Source organism: Dermacentor albipictus, chromosome 2, assembly GCF_038994185.2.
Source record: "Dermacentor albipictus isolate Rhodes 1998 colony chromosome 2, USDA_Dalb.pri_finalv2, whole genome shotgun sequence".
Taxonomy (NCBI): domain Eukaryota; kingdom Metazoa; phylum Arthropoda; class Arachnida; order Ixodida; family Ixodidae; genus Dermacentor; species Dermacentor albipictus.
Window position 1 is genome coordinate 81,938,473 of NC_091822.1, and position 21,849 is coordinate 81,960,321.

Here is a 21,849-nt window from a genome sequence, read left to right on the forward strand (position 1 = left end):
GTATGTATATGTGTATATATGTATACATATATTGTTTTTGCATTCTTATTTATTTATTTATTTTACAATACTGCAGGCCATCGTCGGGCCCATGCAGGAGTGGTTACAACATGGAATACAGTACAAAAAAAAGAATAAACTTAAACTAGTGTATCCAAAACAAAGAGCATTAGCACACACAAAAATGAACATACTCAATAAATATATACACTGTTTAAATGAGCCGTCCGGGAAGCAGGCGAAACAGCGTTTACCATAAGAATGCATCTACAGAGGCTGCATATGAAATACAGGCAATATCACCATTCGAATTCCAGATTCTCAATACTGTCAATAATTGCGTTGGCAGATGAGCAATTTACGGCTCTAGAGGGTACTATGTTCCAATGGGAAATGGCGTGTGGGAATAAAGAGTACTTGTGAGTGTTATTATGGCTGGGATGGTGTCGTATTGATTTATTATGGTTGGTTCAGGCAGAAAGTCTGAATGGCGCTTGAATGTATGTTGCTTGTGGTACTCAATAGGAGCCGTGATAAAGTAAGCATAGAAATTTTAATCTGGAAATCATTCTACGTTGAGCCAGTGATTGAATGTTAGCCTTGACGCGCAGGTTTGTAATGCTCGTTTGACGTGAATATTGTGAATATATAAATCTCAATGCTAAGTTCTGTATGCGTTCTAGTTTCTCGGTTAAATACTTCTGGTGTGGGGCCCAAATAATGTCAGCATACTCTAAAGAGGGTCTAATGAGGGTTCTGTGTGCATTTAACACTAGGAGGTGTGTTTCTAACTTTTCTTCTCAAGAAATGTAGTTTACCTAGGGCCTTGTCATACACATTATTTATATGAGTTTCCCAATCTAATTTCATTGTAGGAGTGACCCCGAGATATGTGACCTCCTCGTATTTTCTTAGTGATATATTGTTTATTGTGTATGTAAACTGAAGCGCATTTTTCTTGTGAGTGAAGGAGATACTGGTAGTTTTTGATGCATTCAGTTTCATCCCCCTGTAAGGTGGGTTTATTCGGCTCGTAGAGCAGCAGCGACAAACTCAGCACCAGCAGGTAGGGCGCAGCCAGCGAACGAACTGGGTACGTGCCACGCGGTGGCAACGGGGCTTTTCAGCCTGCCGATCTTCTTCGTCACAATCACCCCCGGAATTGAAGAGTAGCCATCCTGGCGACCTAGGAAGAGGTGGGCGGATCGTAATACTGCTTCAGCCGGTCAATGTGCACAGTCTCTCGCCCCCGACGACGCAGATCGGAAGATGGCGATACGGGTTCGACCACGTAGTTCATTGGTGATGTTTGTGCAACTACGCAGTAGGGCCCGTGGTACTTCGGGAGGAGCTTGGACGAAAAGCCAGGAGCAGCAACAGGCGGGACCCAAAGCCACACGAGTGAGTCGACAGGGAAGGGGTGAGGGGGAGGATTGAGGTCATGGCATTCTTTTTGGCGGCACTGTTGAGCAGACGTCAACGAACGGGCTAGTTGGTGGCATTTCTCGGCGTGCTGAGCAACCGTAGAAACAGGTGAGCATTCAGCAGGGTCCGGCCGGTACGGGAGAACCGTATCAATGGTGCTGGAGGGATGGCGGCCGGCCGTAAAGCAGAAAAAATGGTGAGAATCCGGTGGTGGCTTGAGAGGCAGTGTTATATGCGTAAGTGACGAACGGAAGTACAAGGTCCCAGTTGGAGTGGTCAGATGCAACATAAATTGATAGCATGTCACCAAGAGTTCTGTTGAATCGTTCTGTTAAGCCATTGGTCTGTGGATGATAAGCAGTAGTAGTGCGGTGAATAATTTGGCATTCAGATAAGAGTGACTGCAGGACATCTGAGAGGAATACGCAGCCCCGATCGCTCAACAGTTCACATGGTGTGCCATGGCGGAGAACGAAGTTGTTTATAATGAACGAGGCGATGTTTTTTGCTGATGCGGCAGGCAAGGCGGCGGTTTCAGCATACCATGTCAAATGATCTACGGCGACAACAATCCATCAGTTGCCCGCGCCAGTAGATGGAAGAGGCCCATAGATATCAATGCCGACACGGTCAAATGGCTGAGCTGGGCAGGGAAGTGGTTGGAGAGATGCGGTGGAGAGATGCGGGACACATTGGCATTGCTGGCAGGCAATGCAGGAGCGTAAATATTTGTGGACGAAGGTGTACATCCCTCGCTAATAATATTGTAGGCAAAGCCGTGTGCAAGTTTTTGACACTCCGCCGTGACCACACTGTGGGTCAGAATGAAAAGCGGAGCAGAACTCTTGTCGTAGGTGGCGAGGTACTACTAAAAGCCATTTGCGGCCGTCATTGTGGTAGTTGCGGCGGTATAAAAGTCCATCCCGGATTGTGAAATGCTGCACCTGTCGGCGTAGCGCTCGAGGTGCCGAAGTTGCCGGAGGATTTGACAAAAAGTCGAACACCATGACGATCCATGGGTCTTTTTGTTGCTCCGATGCCATGTCCAGGATGTCAAGTGGTGAGATGTCATGTCTGTCGGTAGAAGTGCTGCTGTCTGAAGTCACTGGGGAGCGCGAGAGGGCATCGGCGTCAGCGTGTTTGCGTCCAGAGCGATAAACGACACGGATATCACATTCCTGGATTCGGAGGGCCCACCAAGCGAGGCGGCCCGATGGGTCTTTTAGGTTGGACAACCAGCTAAGAGTGTGATAATCCGTCACCACATCAAAGCATCGACCGTAGACATATGGACGAAATTTTTGAAGAGCCCATACGATAGCCAGGCACTCTTTTTCTGTTACTGAGGAATTGGCCTCAGGTTTCGTGAGGGCACGACTGGCATAGGTGACTACGTATTCGGCATTAGTGTTCTTGCGTTGTGCGAGCACGGCACCAAGGCCGACACCACTGGCGTCAGTGTGAAGTTCTGTAGGTGCGCTGGGATCAAAATGCCACAAGATTGGCGGAGACGTGAGCAGGTGATTGTGACGAAGAAGATCGGCAGGCTGAAAAGCCCCGTTGCCATCGCGTGGCACGTACCCAGCACTTCCACCAATTGTTAAAGGGGTTTATTCGGCTCGTAGAGCAGCAGCGACAAACTCAGCACCAGCAGGTAGGGCGCAGCCAGCGAACGAACTGGGTACGTGCCATGCGATGGCAACGGGACTTTTCAGCCTGCCGATCTTCTTCGTCACACCACAAATGTTGCACCAATTTTGTACAGCAGCTAACGAATCATTTAGTTTTACCCGATCCTCTCTGGTATTTGTAGCCAGGCCAGCAGCTGGGCGAACAACAACTTTATTGCGGTTGCGCAAGTTACATATATAGTGAAGCCTACGTGACGTAACAGATCACGGGATCACTGGTGCGTCCCCAAATTCACAGTTCTTCGCTAACACACGCAGTTCTGTTAGCCACTCGTTAAACATCTCGCCTTCTTTTTGGTTCCTTGAACCGAAACGGAATTCTTGGAATGTTAAGTTCGTTGCAGGCTTGTAATGATCCTCAAATTTCTTAATCAGAACTTCAACGTCATTCCTGTCTTCCGCTTCATCGAACTTGAAGGTACTATACGACTTCCTAGCCTCTTCGCCTATGGTAACTAGCAACGTGGCTGCTTGAACGTCTTTTGGCTGCTTGTTCAATTGCGTAACAATGGAAAACAGCAGAAACTCACTTTTCCAAGTTTTCCAGGCAATCCAAGGGTCGTGCGACGGATCCATAGGCTTCGGGGGCGGTAGTAGCGCGGACGCCATCGACATATTGGCTGGGTTTCGCTGCCACCGCTGCTACCATGTAGCCAGGCCAGCAGTTGGGTGAGCAACAACCTTATTGCGGTTGCGCAAGTTACATATATAGTGAAGCCTACGTGACGTAACAGATCACGGGATTACTGGTGCACCGTGACGACTGCAGATTCAGCCGTGCTACAGTATTCACTGTTGTGTACACTACACGTTAATCGGCGAATAGGCGCATTTGAATAGGCGGCTGAACGCATGAACGAATATCATTGATGTAGATCAGAAATAGGAGGGGCGCAAGAACCGAGCGTTGCGGAACACCAGAAAAAAAACGTTGATGTAATCAGATGTAATATCATTCACAGCTACGCATTGCTTTCGGTTTTCGAGATAGTTCTTGATCCACGATACTGTTTTCTCGTGTACACCAATGGCAATTAGTTTAGTAATAAGATCTGGATGAGGAATAACATCAAAGGCCTTTGAAATATCTAAGAAAATGGCATCTATTTGGCTTCTGTTATTTATTGATGTAGCTATATCATGGGTTAACTCAGCTGAGTAATAGTACTTAGACTTGAACAGAATCCATGTTGCCGGCTGTATTGTAGGTTATTATTCTCCAAGTGCAATATTATGGCCTTATAAATAATATGTTCGAACAATTTACTGGATGTACATGTTAATGAAACAGGTCTATAGTTACGTCGAGTTTAGAGCCAGATTTGTGCACAGGTATTACTTTGGCCCTTCGCCAGTCATCAGGTATCACTGAAGTTTCCAAAGATCGCCTGTAAATTACGTGTAAGTATTTTGACGTCCAAACTGCATGTTTTTGCAAAAAAGCATTTGATATAAGATCAGAGCCACAGGGATTCTTTACATCCAGTTTTTGTAAGAGTAAAAAAATTCCTTGTAGGTCAATATCTATTTCAGGCATTGGATTCTCGAACTGATACTGTGGAGAGGGACCGTTAAAGGTAGTTCTGTTAAATACAGATTGAAAAAATTCATTAAATTTGCTTGCTATGACGTCAGGCTGAACAACTGTCTCGTTCGAAACAGTAATCTGCGATACGGTGTGCCGCTCCCTCGATAGGTAGCGCCAGAATTTTTGTGGTTTATTCGTCAGGTAAGAAGGCAGAGTAACAGTGAAAAAACGCTCCTTGGCCATATGGATCTTATATTGTAGTAAGCGTATGAGATCTTGAAGGTCACGTGTGGTTTTCTTTCTGCGCTTCCTCTTAATTTTTCGTTTTAAATATATTACTTCGCGCGATACCCAAGGATGTTCTCTGTTCACTCGTTTCTTTCTGGAGGGAATGTAGTTTTCTTCACAAAAGTGCACAATACGCTTAAAACATAACCATAATTAATTTACGTCATGAAGTAATGAAAACTGCAGAAAGCAGGCGTTTAAATATTCTGAGATAGCATTGTCATCCGCTCTTGAGTAATCCCTGATAACAGCAATCGATGGCTTAACGCGTTCACGGTTTCCTAAAATTGGACAGGAGAATACAATCATTTTATGGTCCGAAATGCTATTTTCAACGTTTAATGTGTTATTTTGAAATAGACTGCTTACGAACATCAGATTAAGCACAGAACATGACGGACCAGCTATTCTAGTCGGTTCGGAAACTAGCTGGTCTAGAGAAAAGGTAAATGACATGAACAACAGAGATTCAGCACTTTTTGCGTCACAGCTGTTGTGCGAAAGATTAGACCAGCTGATTCCTGGTAAATTGAAATCACCTGTGATGATAATATTGGAACGTGAATTAGTGTGTTGTGCAATGTAATTGTGCATAACGTCTAGGTATACAGGGGGCGCATTCGGAGGTCGATATAGGCCACCCAGAAATATGCTTTTTCCATTAAATGTAAGTTTACACCATACGCTTTCATGGTCAGGTATGCTGTTTAAAACTGTGAATTTTATGTTAGATTTAATTGCGACAGCAACACCTCCCCCCCGCGATTCTCTGTCTTTCCGTATGAGCCGATAAGGCGGAAACACTTCGGAATCCTGGACGCTTTCGTGAAGCCAGGTTTCCGTGATGACTATAACGTGTGGGTGATGGGCTGCAACTATGCTTTCAGGTAGGCTGAAGTTATTGACTACGCTGCGCGCATTCAGTGATAACACTCTGATACATTTCGTACATTGTTGTCACGTGCAATCGCGAGCTGCTGAGCCAGCATGTGCAGAAGTTATCGGTTTAGATAGTTCAATTCTTCTGTCCTCACACTCATTCCATATGAAGGTTTTGCCATTTATTTTTAGTTTATCAAATGCCAGAGATACCTTTGCCCTTTCGCCTTGTCACTTACTGCAGAACACCATAATTTAGCAAGTGTGTCGCATACTTTCTTTGAGAAATCTTCGGATATTGAAATCTGGGTGTTTTTCAGCTTGAAGCAGCTTGATAATATTTTGTTTTTCTCAGCGAAGTTGAATAGCCTGATAATAACAGGGCGTGTCCTTTGGCTTTGCTTTGTACCAATTTTGTGAAGTCGTTCTATTGAGTTAACTTCTATTCCTAGGATCTTCCTAAATATACCGTCTCGCACTTCTTCTTCAAGTGTTTTAACATCTTCAGCAGAGCTCTCTCTTAATCCATAAATTACTAGGTTATTCCGCCTACTTCTATTTTCTAGATCATCGACCTTCGATGCCAGAAATTCTACTTGCGTCATGGTAGATTTACAAGATTCCTCGCAGTGTACTATCTTGTCTTCGCATTCTTTCCATAATCCCCTTTCATTCTCAATAACTGTCATTCTTTCTTGCGAATCTGCAACTATTGTCTCCACGTGCTTGATATTTGAAGACAGTTGTTTCAGTGTTTTGTTCGTTTCCTTTTGTTCTCTTAGAATGCGTTTCATTAGTTCCCGCTGCGAACATTCATCTGAATCAGAGCCAGGACCTGGATTTTGTTCAACGTCTCCGAATGTTAGTAACATTAAGCAGACAACATTAAAACAATCTTGCAAAATAGCAACACAGCATTGTGGACTTGGGAGCACCATTAACGTTACGTCATTGTCTCTAGTTGAAGAGACTAAATGCTGGTCACTAACCTGCGCGATCAGAAAAAATTCGATCAGCATCCGTACTCGTTCAGTGCTTCCAAGTCCACTGAAGGTAACGTCGAAAAGGCTGCTGCTTTTATCCGGGTGCCATGGTGTCTCTGTCGACGTCACCGTGCTGGTCAGGTGGTCCCAGTGCAGTGCACGTGGTACAGCTTCCTGCGACTTGTTTCGTCCGATGAAGCCAGCAGGGCAGACAGCCAGAGGTAGCAGTAGATAGGCCTGATGCAGCGCATGCTCAGACCCTGCGTCGACGAATCCAGTCCTCGACAGCATGATCTGTGCGATCAGAAAAAATTTGATCAGCATCCGTGCTCGTTTGGTGCTTCCAAGTCCACTATGATATATGCAACTGAGCCTGTGTTAAATAATAATATGCAAGATAACAGATTATAATTGTATACTGGGAGTCATTTGACACAACTGTATTACAACTAGTTTCCATGTAATAACATGAAAATTTCTATATGTATTTGCGCTTAAAAACTCTTATATCCACACTTTATCCGTAATTGTATTGCTACACCAGCTGCTTCCGTGCCTGTCTGGGAGACCGGAACTTTGTCAAGCCGAAGAGAATTCGGCTTTTTTTCCGGCTCTCCCTTTTTCACCTTGTATCCAGTGGTGAAAATAAAAATTATGATGATGATGATGATGTAGCAGAATATGTTCACAGAAGTGAAATGCCACTGTACTGAATTTTGTTAAACTGAAAGGCATTTGCATTGGATTGAATGGCGTTTCGATGGGGGATATAAAAAAGTTCGTACAGCTGAATAATTTGTTCAAGTGACGTTCAAGTGGTAGTTTACTGTATATTGGTTTTCTTGGATAAAAAATTTAGTTGGAAACAGTGCCTTGTATGTCCTCATTTTTTCTTAAACATTGCTCGATGAACAAGAGGTGCAAAAAGACACCTTTCTATTTTGTCTCTTCTGACCTAACTGGCATTTGGCAAATACCTCTTGCGTGTGGGAGAAAGTAAGGAGGGGGAGGGGGGGGGGGGGTTATATTGGAAAAAGTTTGGCAGTGTTTGGCTCCTCCTGGGGTGGTGTTAGAGGTGTGTATGAACCACTGCTTAGATAAATCGAACTCAGTACCTTTTTCTCAGTACAAGCATTCGTGAATGTTAACTTGTTATTCCAGTAGTTTAAAAATGCCTGCATAGGCCCTATATCACAATATGTCCCAAGCCTCCTATTTTTTTTTTATTTAAAAGGACTTGAAAGAATTCGAACTTCACTGTTAATGAAAAGAATGTTACAACTTTCAATAGCAAGGGATTGCTGTTATCAAGACTCCACAAAATGATGCAAAAAGAGCTGTTCTGCCATGAACAATTTTCAATATTGTAATTCTGAGAAGCGGTTATTAAGTTTTGAGGAGAAAGTTTGTTGAATGTATGTTCCAGCTTGTAAACCGCGCACAAACTATTTGAGGGCGGTAAGATTTTTTATTGTTTAATATCAAGAGTTGACGAACAGCCACAGTTCAGCAATGTCGTGTTTTCTCATTTTGAAGAGCAAAAATTATTTCAACATATCTGAGCTATCAACCCTACAATAGTCATGACATTAGCCATTAATCAAGTGGGGGACCAAGATTACAATTTTTATCCTGTGGACATTTAGTTGGTCTAATAGGGCGATGGTTCATCTCAATATCCCCGCTCACCAGAGGGCTACAGGATTGGGACACCACCTGGGCATATGTAGGAATAAAATTAAGGCACCGACTATGTGGGCAATGAAGCTATGAAGCAATGAAGGGATGGTCAGAACATATGCAGTAAGCATTATCATGGTACCACACCTATTGGTGCTGCTGCTGCCTTGCCTGCTGAAGAGGGGCAATCCAATGGTGATTTTTGAAGACAGTGCCATCGACATCATGATGATTGAAAAGTCTGAAATGGTATCATTGTGTACATTATTCACATAGCCCAGTGGGTCACTGGACAAACTATGACTGTTTCCCAAACAGAAGATAAATCAGTCCATGCTTGCATGGAGGAAAAATTGCACAAGCTTAGCAAGAGTCAATGACACGAATGCAGGAAAGTGAAACACTGTGGCAACAACAAGGCAAAGAAAAAGAACTGCACGAAGCACAGAGATCTAAGCATCGTGCCAGTGCTGCTAGAGGATTGCTCACTCAATATGAAAGTTCAGTTCCAATCATGCATACTACCTCTTGGTTTAGCTTAAGGATTGCTTACCTCAACAAAATAATGCCTCTTGTCACTCTCAGTTGTCCCCATGAGTTTAAAGCAGTCTTTCACAACCTAGGCTGAGAACACTCCCAAGAAATGTTGTATCCTGTACACAAGCCATGCAAGTTCCTGTAATATTTGAAGGATCCACATCTCACAGTATAACACAAGGTTGTGAAGAAGACAAAGGCATATTGAAATGAGCATGACAGCTCAATGCCTACTGGCAAAGGCTTTGCAAAATTTTTACAGCAATAATGCATTGTGGTGCCTCAGAACCACTGGGATTAGCAAGATTCCACTGTAACTGGAATGAGAAAATACTGCGTTCTAATTGACTTACAGTGCGGTGTTAAGCACGACAGCAGCACTGCATTAAAGCATCAATGTTCTAATCGATTTTCCTCAAACATGTTATGGTACGACTTTTAGTGACTAAGCAGCATTTGTACAAAGGCACCAAGCTGGTTTGCTTCAAGAAGTGTCTTCTGATCTATACTTTGAGCAAAAATGTTGCACTTATTGCTGGTTCTTTGGCATGCAAGTCTTAAAAAAAATGGGATTAGCATGCATCTTACTCAGTAACAGAAACTTAGCAAGTGGACCTACTTGGCTTGGACCTTCAGGGTTACAAATACATGGGCATTGACATGTACAGTCAAAGACATAAGAAAGTGCCTGGGAACTCCAAAATCGTTCGTAATACTGGTCACTTCGTTGTAAAGATTGTACACCACACCGCCGCTAACAATTGAGCAGGCTGGACATGTTAAAGAAGAGAGAACCCTTATTCTATGAATTAAGGGGCACTTAGTGAAATAGGTCACTAGTATTTTTGTTTATAGTTTGTGTGGCTGAATGTGCGACTAACATGTCACTAACCTTGCTCAAGTTTAATGTTATTGACGCATGCGCAGCAGGAGTTGAACGACAATGACTCGCCTTGCCTTTCTTCTTTTACTCTCTTTATGCCCATTGCGAATTGTATATATTTGTGCACACTTCAATAAAGGTGTTGTCGGCAGTCAGCGCTCGTTCTGTGTCCTTCCTTGTCCGTGTATTTTGGTGCTGTTTTAAATATGAAACATCTTCAGTGGCTTTCTTGATGACCGACGCCGGAGTTCTACGGCAGACATCCGTTATCCTTGCCTTGAACTAATCTGACTCTATCTCAATTACGTAAGCAAGATCATTCACATAAATAACCCCAAAGAAAGAAATCGAGTGGAGAGAGGTCACATGACCTAGCGGGCCAATTCACAGGCCTGTACCTTCCAATCTATTGCGCATTGAAAGTCGCATCCAACCAGTTTCGTGCTTGGCTGCTGCTGTATGCGGGTGCCCTATCTTGCTGATACCACAGAAGCGGAAGAGGTGACAGCGGGACTTCACAGAGAAACTCATTCACCACTCCTTCAAGGATTTTGTTGATGTAACACTGTCCAGTGAGTATGTGATCAAAGAAGATGGGACCGATTATAGCACCAGCATAAATTCTGAATCACAATTTGGGCAACTACTGGTACTGGTGCCTATTGCACTTCACACAGCGTGCATTGGAGTCCCTCCACTAGTGCGCATTATGCAAATGTACCTAGGCGTTTCGGCGAAAATTGGCTTCATCTGTGCACATGATGTTGCTCAAAAGGTATGATGACTCATGGGCTTTTGCGAGAAATTTAAACGATTCTACGGGTCCCTATCTTCCAAGCATTGTTGCTGGTTAAGGTGGGACGGGTGAAAGGCTGTCATTTAGAATTCTCCAAACTGACTTGGAAATTGGTACCTGGGCGGCCACGTTCCGCATGCTAGCATGAGGATTTGAGGCCATAAATGCTAGAACATCCCTGCGTAGGCTAGGACTCAAACGTGGAGTCTTCAGCCGGTTTGTTGAAGCTGCCGGTTTGTCTCAGGTTTTCACAACTTCTGATGATAGTCGATGCATTTGGTCTACCGCCACACTTCCATTAGTGATATACATATTTGCAGTCTTCCTCTTGTTGCCATTTGCAGATGCCAAGGCGAGGATCATGCTTACTGGGTGCTCATTAGAGAAACACATGGCAAATGGGATGGAACAAAACGTACCTTTAAATCTTTGCACTGACGTCAATTCACTTTTGTGGTGACAGGTTCTGCAGCAAAAAAAAAAAAAAAAATCCGTGCACTTTATCTACGCTAAAACAACAGCTATCACAACTTTTTTCCAGGTAACACCAAACGAGACGTGTTACTTCAGCAGGGATGCGGCAGATGAGGCATTAGGTCGATCACAATATTTTTCTTTATTTCCTTTATTTCATCCTGGATTACTCAGAGGGAGCATGTTCGAGGGCGCTGCTTTATGATGCGAGTGGGAGCACAGTCATGTGGTATTCTCCATATTTCACAGGGTTTATTTATCTATCATAAAAAATTAGTACGCAATTAGTACGTCGCTGAAAATATCGCAGTTAGATGTCCCTTGGCTGTGCCTTTAGATGCCTCATTTATAATTTGATAATTAGGATAGTACATGTCGACTTAGATAATTAATTAAATGATCAAATTAAATCTGTAACGAAAAAATTACTAGCAGCTACTGCAATGTACTGTAAACAATATTCGCTAGGTTTTCTTCGAGTAAAGCATTGCTCTCTTTTTAAATCTTGGTGCATTATAATTAATTGGGACACTCTATATATTTACGTTTGCATGTAAGTGATGATGTTACCATCCGTAATAAATGTTGTAAGTTATTAGAAATGTTCTTTTTTTCATGAGTCGTTGACATTACTTACTGTAAAAAGAAGCAACACCGAGACACACAACATTCACGTGCATTTCATACGCCATTGATAAAAGAGTCTGCTGACGGAGTCAGTGAAGTTTATAGGTTTCATTCATGATCAAAAAAGCACGCAAAACAATTTGAAGCGTCGTGAGCATACAACAACATATTCATTCTCTAGACATAGGCTATCCATACCGTTATAAATAATTCTTGATTGGCTGCCTCCATCTCTTTCAAAAATATTATAAACTTTGTCCTGTGTGTATATTTAAATATATTGCATATGTGCATGGTGTTTACAGTGGAAATTTAAAATAATGTTGAAGTGAGAAAGTATGGAAAGGCAGCCACCGCGAGTGCTTCTGATGGCCGTGTCCCCCTATTGTCAGGATTTGAAGAAATAAAGTGACCCGCCGTGGTTGCTTTGTGGCTATGGTGTTAAGCTCAAGATCGCGAGATCTCGAGCTTAACAGCCATGTTATCTCGTGTTAAGCTCGAGATAATATGGCTGCTAAGCTCGATATCGCCACATCTAATCCCGGCCACGACGGCCGCATTTCGATGGGGGCGAAATGTGAAAACACCAATGTACTTAGATTTATGTACATGTTAAAGAGCCCCCCGTGGTCCAAGTTTCCGGAGTCCCCCACTATGCGGTGCCTCACAATGAGATCGTGGTTTCGGCAAATAAAACCGCATAATTTAACATTCTTTTTTGCAGAAATAATCGAAAATATTAATTAAAAGCCGTTCAAGTCTGCGCCAACAAGGATGCAGTAAGCTATTAGCCTCAGTAAAATTTCAAGGGAAAAAGTCGAGGAAAGTGAAAAGAAACGTCAAATGATGTGGGTGACAAAGCACTGGTATTGGCACTTTAGGTGTGTGTGTGGGGGGGAAGGGGGAGGGAGGCTTCGGCTTCGCCTAGGGTGGGGGGCTCAGCCCCCCCCTCCCCCGGGAAATCTCCGGAGGGGGCTCGGGCCCCAGAGCCCCCCACATAGTCTCCGCCTATGCTGCTATGTTAATATGGATGGTATTATATGTGCATTTCTCAAGTGAATAAATTAAACAAAGTACAAGTAGTTCATTTTCAGGGGAAGCAACACTGAAGCAATCAATTTTGCGTCCTTCCATTTTAAGGTGAAAGCCTTAGATGCCTATGCTTCAAGGTCTCATTGTGAGGTACAGAAAATATCATGTGACCCAAGGAAGGCCAGAAGCGAACGAAAACATGTCCAGCCATGTATAAGACATGATTAATGATTATCGAAGTTATCACTATGTGGTACCTGTTTCCAAGTTCCTGTGATGATGTCAAAGGTTATTTCAGATGCACTGCTTCATCACTATCATTATATACAGTTCTTTCATATGTGAATGCATTGCTTGTAGAAGACAGGTAGGTAGAACCATAACGCAGAATGGACCATTTGTTAAAGAATTGGTTTTCTTCAAATGACGATCCATCTAGTATAAGATTTTTATAATGAGTGGGACATTGCACCAAACTGGTAGCCCATGACGGTGAGGTGCTCATTGTTACCAACCTTCTAGTGAAAAAAATATACTTTCAAAGAACTACCAAGAAAAGAAATGTATAGGTATTGTTTTATGATGGCCCTTGAGAGTGCGCTTTATGCTTGAGAGGGTGAATGTTGCAAGTTTACAGAGATGCTGAGTGCATAATTGAATCATAGCGTCCGTAATTATGTATGTTGATGCTAGTTTTTCATGACAGATATACAATGGAGCAAAAGTGCTTAATAGCTAGTGCTGTGGGTAGCTGAACAGTGAGAGAGAGAGAGAAGGGAAGACGGAAAGGCAGGGAGGTTAACTAGACTGAGTCCAGTTTGCTACCCTACATGTGGGGAGGGGAATGGGGAGTGAAAGAGAGAGAACTTAGGTGTAGGATGTCTATAGTCGGGCACTCAAGTCTGTTCAGCGCTTTTTCACTGAACAGTGAAATGCACATTATTGCAAGGACCTGAACTTTAATCAAAGTGGTGACAATAGTGGTCAAAGTTTTCTTATTATTTGTACCAATGCAATGTGAAGTTGGGGATCACGATCCTGGCAACGAAAAATGAAAATTAATATGACAGCGGCCATTGTCAGCTTAAAGAACTGGGTGGACAGACAGACATGGGAAACCAGCACTTAAGTGGTGTCGGAGCAAAGCTGGAACTTATGGCTGAGCCAAATAACTTATAAGGGCTGTGGCGCACACGATAGCTGCGCGCGGGTATGATATACTAGAAATTATCAAGCAGTATCTGCCACATGGTGTTAGCACATGCTGCCTGCACTGATAGATCTCCCACCGAGCTCCTACATCTATACGAATACACAGCTACAAAATACATGCCGAGATGCAGGATCCGTCCAGTAAAGAGAACAAATTCACCAGTCGCTTAATATGACATTGACCGACACCTACAGAAGTCGCTTAATCATTTAAATAATTAGGTGAGAATGACTTGGTTCGACAGGCAAGGTTCTGACTGGTGTTGTATAAGTATAAGTCGCAGGTCGCTTTTTAAGTCGCGACGATAGATTGGATTTTTTACAAGCACTGCTCCAGGAGGGCACATGCAACCGGAGGCCTCAGGAGAGGACCTGAGGTTATAATAAAGCAGGCGGCGCAGGATCCCCAGGGCACCCAAGGGGTAGTGGGGAGATCAAAGCTGGAAGCAGGATAGTCCGTAGATTGGAGTGGCGGAGGCCTAAGCGTGCTGGACTTAAAATAAATATTATTACGTCCAGCCGCCAACTTGTGACGCCAAGACTTCTGCAACAGCAGTCAGAAGTTTGCCGTTTGACATACTAAGGCAGCAGCGGAAGCGGACGAAGACACAGAAACGTGAAAAAAAGGACCCCACGCTACAAGTTAGTAGTATTTTAAAGTTTAAATTATGGCAATTGAATAACGCGCAACTGAGCCCTCTCGAAGCGTTCGACGCATGGAAAAATTCGCGAGGACGGTAAGATACCAGTGTGACAGAGGCACAAGCAAGGAACGAAAACGCGCACACAGGGCAAACTGTAAAGATGCTATATATTTTGCTATATATGTAATATATGCTATATCTATCAAGTGACTAGTGCCATGCTCTAATCTTCAAAGGTCGCAATGCTTTCGCAATGAAATTGTTGACAGTGTGCGCTGTGTGTGTATCTTGTGTTCTGGCTCACCGCTGATCGCGATCACGCCCGATCCTGATCGAATTTCGCGGTCGTGATTGCCTCCTTTGGACAAAATGAGCGAGAGACCCAATCACAGTCGAGAATTTCGATCCGGATCGGTGCCGATCGCGATCAGAAGTATACGTGTGACACTGGTAGTGACAGGGCAACGCCATATCATACTCGCCTTCACGGGAGACCACTGACCAAACGACAACAATCGTTCGCGCCAGTGCACTGTGCCAGCAACACCCAAGGAGACGCACGAGGAAAACTTGTACACGACGCACGGATCGCCAGCCGACACATAGCAAAATGCCTCCACGCCAAGGCACGCCTAGGGACAGAACGAGCAAAGAAACTGCTCCGCCGTGGTACCTAGGTAAAGGGAGAAATTTAAGGCGCAAACGCCCCCAGATTTTCTCTCTCGCACCCGCAGAAACGACTGGCCAATCCCGTGAACTGGCGATTCCGCAAATGACCGTCTCGTGCGCCCACTCGGACAATATATATATATATATATATATATATATATATATATATATATATATATATATATATATATATATATATATATATATATATATATATACAACGCCTTTACATTTCTTCGACGGCACGTCATACATATCGGATGCAGCGAATTTTCTCCTAAATTTACGCTGTATATAGCGAATTAATCATTGACCTTTTGAAGGAAAAACAACCAGAACAAAATCTTGGTTACAGCCCGCCGCCACAAAAAGAAAAAGAAAACAATTATATCCTCCGTTACAGCTTGAGTTCTACAACTGTACCACTACAGTTACGTTTTAGCGATAACGCAAGTGAGCATACGTCACCATTATAGGGTGACGTCTCTGTTTTATTTGCATCTCATTAAAAAAAAGTGACCTACGTATATCTGTCTCAATGGCGTTTCTGTAAAAGTGACTTATGGCTGTTAAAATGCCTCATTTCAAAAATTTCGTCGAGTGATTCAGCGGGAGTTTCGTGGTTACAATAGTTACAATACGGAAATTGTAGTTATATAAACTACCTCGAGTACGTTATATTTATGACACTTAAGCCTGCTGTCAGCGTAGTTCTAAAAGGAGAGGTTGGATGGAATATAAGGTGTTACGTTGAAGTACGTGACAATTCCAGTATAAGCTTTCATTAGAAGTGCTTTCATTAGCTTTCGGCAGGAAGGTTCAATGCTTCCTATTTCAATGCTTAATGTTTGAACACATAACGATTTCTGCATTAAATCTTATTGTTGTTTGGGATGTTTCGCGCGTCTGGCACCAAGTCGTCCAAAAGTTGCTGCTTGTTGTAGGGTCAATTTCATGAGCTGTATCCAGCCTAGCAAATGTATGTTTTAGGCTACAAAATATCGCATTTGTCATACGGCCTACGAGCTTGTATGTGGTGAACACAACAGAAGTGTGCGAGGAGATAACTGCGCTTATAGCTAAAAGAGATGCTGGTGTTATGTATGTTCTCGTACGCTGCGTAGGAATTTCGAGTGCGCGTGGATTTCTCGCCAGCCCGCACTTAGATGAACGGACAACGTTTTAATTAACGGATAATGAAACCTGAAGTATCAACAAATATATTTCTTTCAGTCCGTTTCGTAGTTTCCTGTGAAGCTAACTAACGATATCCGTCATTGAATGAGACGATTAATCACCGGCAGGAGCGCGTAGGCATGGCGACAGGAGTATGCGCGGTTACAGCAGACGATATTAAAGTTACACATGCACACGGATAAAATAGGATTGTGCCAAATCACATAGAGATGTATATGCTGTAAAACAGGGGTAAAGAGTAAAGCTATAATGCTTCTACGAAATATATGCGGTCAATATTTCCCGAATACCGCAAGATCTCCCCAGCGCCGCACCGCTGAGTAGAAACAATAGTTCGTCAAGCAGGCGAAGCAACACAGCGGAGAATGACCTTGGCATGGAAAAGTTCAAATAAGTTTTTTTGGCGTAGGTAAAACTGTTGCAACAATAAGGTATGCGAGTCATTAGACATCTTTTAATGTTCAGACACTATTGAAATATATACGTTACTTGCGGCGCAACATTTATCTGGCTGTTGCACTACTTTCATTTGCGCATGATAACTGTGAGCAGGAACGAGGCTTCTTCCAAAAGCAGACGAATTCGTGCCGTCACTCGTCGAGCAGTTGGTGCAGGCAGTTGTAGTCGTTGCTTGTTGCTCTTCCGTGGCTTCAACGCTGGCACGCTTCTACCCGTTCATTTAACCATGGCATCCTCCGTTCTACAACGATGTCGGATACACCGGCTGATGAAAACACACAAGGGGCTGCAATTGGCCTGCGCGTCGAGGTGAGCCGACGCGGGGTGTAGCACAGCGTGGTTCGGCCAAGTATTTAAGCCTATGCGTACAGTTTCTGAAGCGGGTTTCGCACACCGTTGTTCGTGGATTTTCGTGTTATCGGCCTCTGGGTTGTGCCAGTTGATTAGTTTTCTGTATCGGGTGACGTCTGCCTTGTGCAGTCGCGCTGTGGTGTGAAGTAAGACTTGGCCGTTGCCGCGCCGTCCAACCGCGTGATCGCATCTAGCATGTGGCAATATCTTGGGGAATACGTCGAGTGCTCCATGGATTGCGCAATGACGGCAGTATATCTAATCGCACATGCCTCTGCGCGTCACGGACAGCTGTCATATTGCCGCGCTTTTCTTGCACTCTTGTGTTTGCATGATACATCCAGGCGTGGTGCCTACTATCTTATCGAACACGTCGGCTTAAGTATGAACCCCTAAATGACATGTTACTAACCTAGATCGCCGCCCTTCCGCGCGAGAAACGATTGAAGTCGAACAGCCATACAAACTTCTGTCTTACGGAAGCACACGCAACGCTACACGCTAACGACCATGTTGTGTTGCTCGATGCACAGAATTGTTATTTTGCTATTAATATCTGCATGTATTTGCCTGCCTGTGTTCACTGCGAGTGGATATGACTGCATGGACCGTTCATAACTTGCATTTCGTTATCACATTGCGAAGAAAAACGATATGTGATATTTTGATGCTGGATTGCTTCCAGTTGCAACTAAGTAATTACCGCATGATTATTTTGACAAACACATTTAAACCGCACGTATATTACTTGTGTGCGTGTATTCGCGACTTTGTGGCTCCACGACACTGTTTCAGTTTATTATTCTTTAAATACAGTGAATGGTTTTGAGATAATATACAGACGAGGGTCCCAAAGAAAAAAAAAAACTGCAATGCGACCCTCGGTTAGTAATAACGATGTGGAGACTTAGCAATGCTACGTAAAAATAAAGAACCACAATCATATAAGATACAATATAGAATAATTAAACGAAGGAAATACAGTTGCCAGTATACAATCCTCTAGTACGTAAATGTACAGTCAATACATACAAATGGCAAAGGTAGTATAATGTGAATTTAGTTATACATGTACAAATGCTTAAGGGCATTTTAAATGCATGAAAGGATGATGAAGATTTAATGATGGTGGGTAAACCATTCCATAGCTTTATAGCCGCAGATGGCGATGTCTTTTTTCTGTAGTTAGAATAAACCATCGGCCGTGGATAATTGGAGTTATATGCGAATCTGGTATGATTATTATTGAGATACCTGGAATCAATGAATTTGTGTGAAAGCTGTTTAGTAAGCACTGATCTATAGACCAGAATTCTGAGACAATAGCTGAACAAGCGTGTCATTAGAAGGATGTTGCTTTCATGAAACAGAGTAGCACTCGCAAAACAAAAGATGCTGTTAGTGATCATGCTTATTGCTTGATTTCCTAAGTGCTGGACTGAGACATTACAGTAATATGCATTTCCACAGGAAACAATCCCATAATTCATGTGACTGTCAATAAAAGCAAAGTATAATGCTAATAGCACGACTTTGGAAAAAATGCCTTGATTTGTTTACTACTCATATACCGATAATACATTTTTGCTTAGTGAAGGCTGTATGTTGAGAAAACGTTTGTATAGAATCTAATGTGATGACCATCTCGAGTTACCTCAGGCATGCCTGCCAGGCAGTATTTTTTTTTGCTTGTTCGAAAAATCATGAACTGAGTTTTGGTAGGGTTGATAATTAAGTGATTGGGAAGAACACAGTGCAACATTCCGTTCAAGCTCATTGTTTTCTTTAAAATTAAGGTTGTTAAAAGAGTGTCACACAAAGTGCAGGTTTAAGATGCATGGGTAAATCAATAATACAAATAAAGAATAGTAAGGGACTTAGTGTGCTGTATTGTGGTACACTTTAATTAATCACTTTATTATCAGAATAAGCACATCCTGAAAAAAAAAACTGTTTCTATCATGCAGGTAACAGTGTAGGAGATTTAGCACTGGACTGGCGATTCCCGGGCCTTCTAGTTTAGTAAAAACTATGTTATGATTTGTAGCAATAACTTTAGTCAAGTTCAAAAATAGTGAACCAACGAAGTTACTAGTATTAATTGAGTGATGAAGGTAATCGATTAGGGATATTAAAGCTAAGTTAGCCGAACTACCAGCGTGAAAATCAAATTTACATGATTTCAACAACCTTAAATTTTTACAGTAAATATTCGGGTGCTTGTAAAATAACTTCTCAACAGCTTTACTAATCGATGAGAGAATAGAAATAGAGGGATAGTTAAACACCTCTGTTTTCTCACCTTTATTATGTACAGGAACAATCTTAGCCTTTTTAAGTGAACTTGGAAAAGTACTGCATTTAAAAGATATGAATAATTAATAGTACAAAGGGTTTCAGAAATGAGTGTTGCTGTGTGAAATGAGTGAGCTACTTTGGCATCCTGGATGCAAAATGAAAAAGCCAAGTGCCAATTATATTTAGAATCTTGGGCAGCGAGCGGCAGAAACTGAAATTTCATCAGGCCATACTCTGTACATAAGCCATATAAAGCAAATGTAAGTGTTTCGTAACATGCTCAGCATCAGTCCGGATGATCAGTGGCTGAACTTTTATGTTAGCTTTGTAGCACAGTGCCCATCCTTCTGGTGCTCGATAATTCCATACATCTGTAGAATGTTCTTTCTAACCATCTGATCCAGCAGTCATATCACGCACCATATTTGCAACTGCTAAGCTGAGCATGGCAGCTGCATCATGTTTCCTGCTTGCAGAGCAGTCAGGACCTGCGCCTAAGCAGGTTGAGTCACTTGAGTGGAACTTGATATTGTAGGCTGGAATGGTTTGTTCATCTCCTGTTGCAGGAACTGCCATTGTGCATTGCTAAACTTTTGGCATGGGATTAAAGTATTGCAAAATTGATTGGCATATTGCTTAACTTGCAAAGTACACTTCTCTATAGCATGTTCGAAATGTTGAAAAAAAAAAATTGCCCTGTTACTGGTTTCTCCCTCACCTTTACAATATTAAAAAATCTTCGTTTTTTCTGTTACTATTTTAGTGATAATAAACCCTACGAGAATATTGCACCATTGTTATGGTCACCAAAACCAAGATCAATTGCCGTCAGCTGTGCCTCGCATTTCTAAAGCCATTTATACATCTTTTTTGTGCATCTTCAAGATTACTTTAGTAGTTGTGTAATGCTACACATCTTTAGACAGTATTGTTGCTACAAAATCTAATCTGCAATGGAATATTGCAGAATTATCCTCTTTGGCCAATACATGCCAAAATCTTTGTAAGCGCTCGCTTTACCTATTGTTGGCCTTCATTTTCTCAATAATTTAACACTATGGAGAAGCTGGTAACATACTGTATTTGCAGTCAACATTATGCAATACCATAATAAATCAGTCAGTTAATCATTATTAGTTCAACCTGAAGTGAACTGTGATTGTGGCGAAGAACCAAGCTTGCAATTTTGTTTGGCATAGCTGGCATTGCACCAGCTTAGTGCATGTTGGTTTTCGTAGTGTTACTATCTTACTATGGAGAAAGACCAGCAAGGTGAATAAGTGGGAGCAGTAGCATAAAGCTGCATACGATAAATGTGTTCTAAGAATGTGCTATAAGGACAAGCAAGGTAAAGGTGAAAGGTGCAATAAATTTTACACCAGCCAAAAGTGTAGGAAATCGGGATGGACATTATCTTGTAGGCCATGGAACCCATGTATGCGGAACATCGCTTCATTAGTTAACATTCATCTACATGTGTGCATGCAAGTCACTTGCCAGTCCTGTCGTTTGTGTTCTTCTTCCTTAGTCCTGGTCTTCTGCACCTTGCCTTTACTACTTCAAGCATGAACCAACTAGCCCAAGCAAGAGTTTTACTCATGGAAGTCACTGTTTGGCTTGCATGGCGTGGTGGCGCAGTAGCTACAGCATTCTGCCTCTGAACACAGAAGTAATGAGATTGGCTTCCTTCTACCGTGGCTGCATTCCAAAAGGCCTGGAATGCAAAAAAATGTGTGTGTACAAGTCATTGGCTACATGCTAAAGAACTGCGGATGACCAGAATCAATCCGGAGCCTTTCACGATAGCATCTCTTTCAGACCCTGTGCTGCTTTAGGTTGGTAAGCCCCATGAAACAATCAGAATTGTTTGTTGTCCTCCTTCTTGTCATTCGTTCCCAGTCTTCAGTGCAAAGTAGCCAAACTAGAGTGATTCTGTTCAAACTCCATATGTTTATTTTATCTCTTTGTCAGAGTATTTTTGGTCATCTCCATCTTGGTTGTTCAGCTTTGGACCTGGAATGGGAGAAATTGTCACTGACTCATGAGCAACATGAAGCTACAAAGCAAACGCATGCAGATCTATCGGAACAAAAGCTTTGCATTTGTTGGAAGAACATTTCCCGTAACGTACGTCAAACTTGAAACCAGTGCATTTCTATGGCGGTTCGTCTACCCTCTGGTCTACAGTCAGTTCCT

At 42.7% G+C, this 21,849-nt stretch overlaps 2 protein-coding genes across 9 annotated transcripts in view; one reads left to right on the plus strand and one right to left on the minus strand.

The window, feature by feature from the left end:
* LOC139055978 (uncharacterized) overlaps positions 1-15,315 on the minus strand; it is a 45,178-nt gene extending 29,863 nt beyond the window's left edge. For 2 of the 8 annotated variants that reach the window (XR_011512058.1, XM_070533700.1), the window contains exons 1-5: positions 15,162-15,311; positions 11,110-11,156; positions 9,028-9,150; positions 8,622-8,715; positions 6,801-7,088 (exon numbers count right to left, since the gene is read on the minus strand). Coding sequence is in view for 4 of the 8 variants with exons in the window: in XM_070533700.1 (XP_070389801.1) it covers positions 6,801-7,085 (285 nt within the window). In the remaining 4 variants the exon portion in view is untranslated. Of the gene's footprint in view, positions 1-6,800; positions 7,089-8,621; positions 8,716-9,027; positions 9,151-11,109; positions 11,157-15,161 lie in introns of all 8 variants that reach the window. The other 6 variants (XM_070533696.1, XM_070533698.1, XR_011512060.1 and 3 more) reach the window with 5 other exon arrangements.
* Positions 15,316-17,083: 1,768 nt separating this feature from the next.
* P5CDh1 (delta-1-Pyrroline-5-carboxylate dehydrogenase 1) overlaps positions 17,084-21,849 on the plus strand; it is a 50,240-nt gene continuing 45,474 nt past the window's right edge. The window contains exon 1 of the mRNA XM_065424048.2: positions 17,084-17,313. Within this exon, the coding sequence (XP_065280120.1) occupies positions 17,231-17,313 (83 nt within the window). The 5' untranslated portion in view covers positions 17,084-17,230. The remainder of the gene's footprint in view (positions 17,314-21,849) is intronic.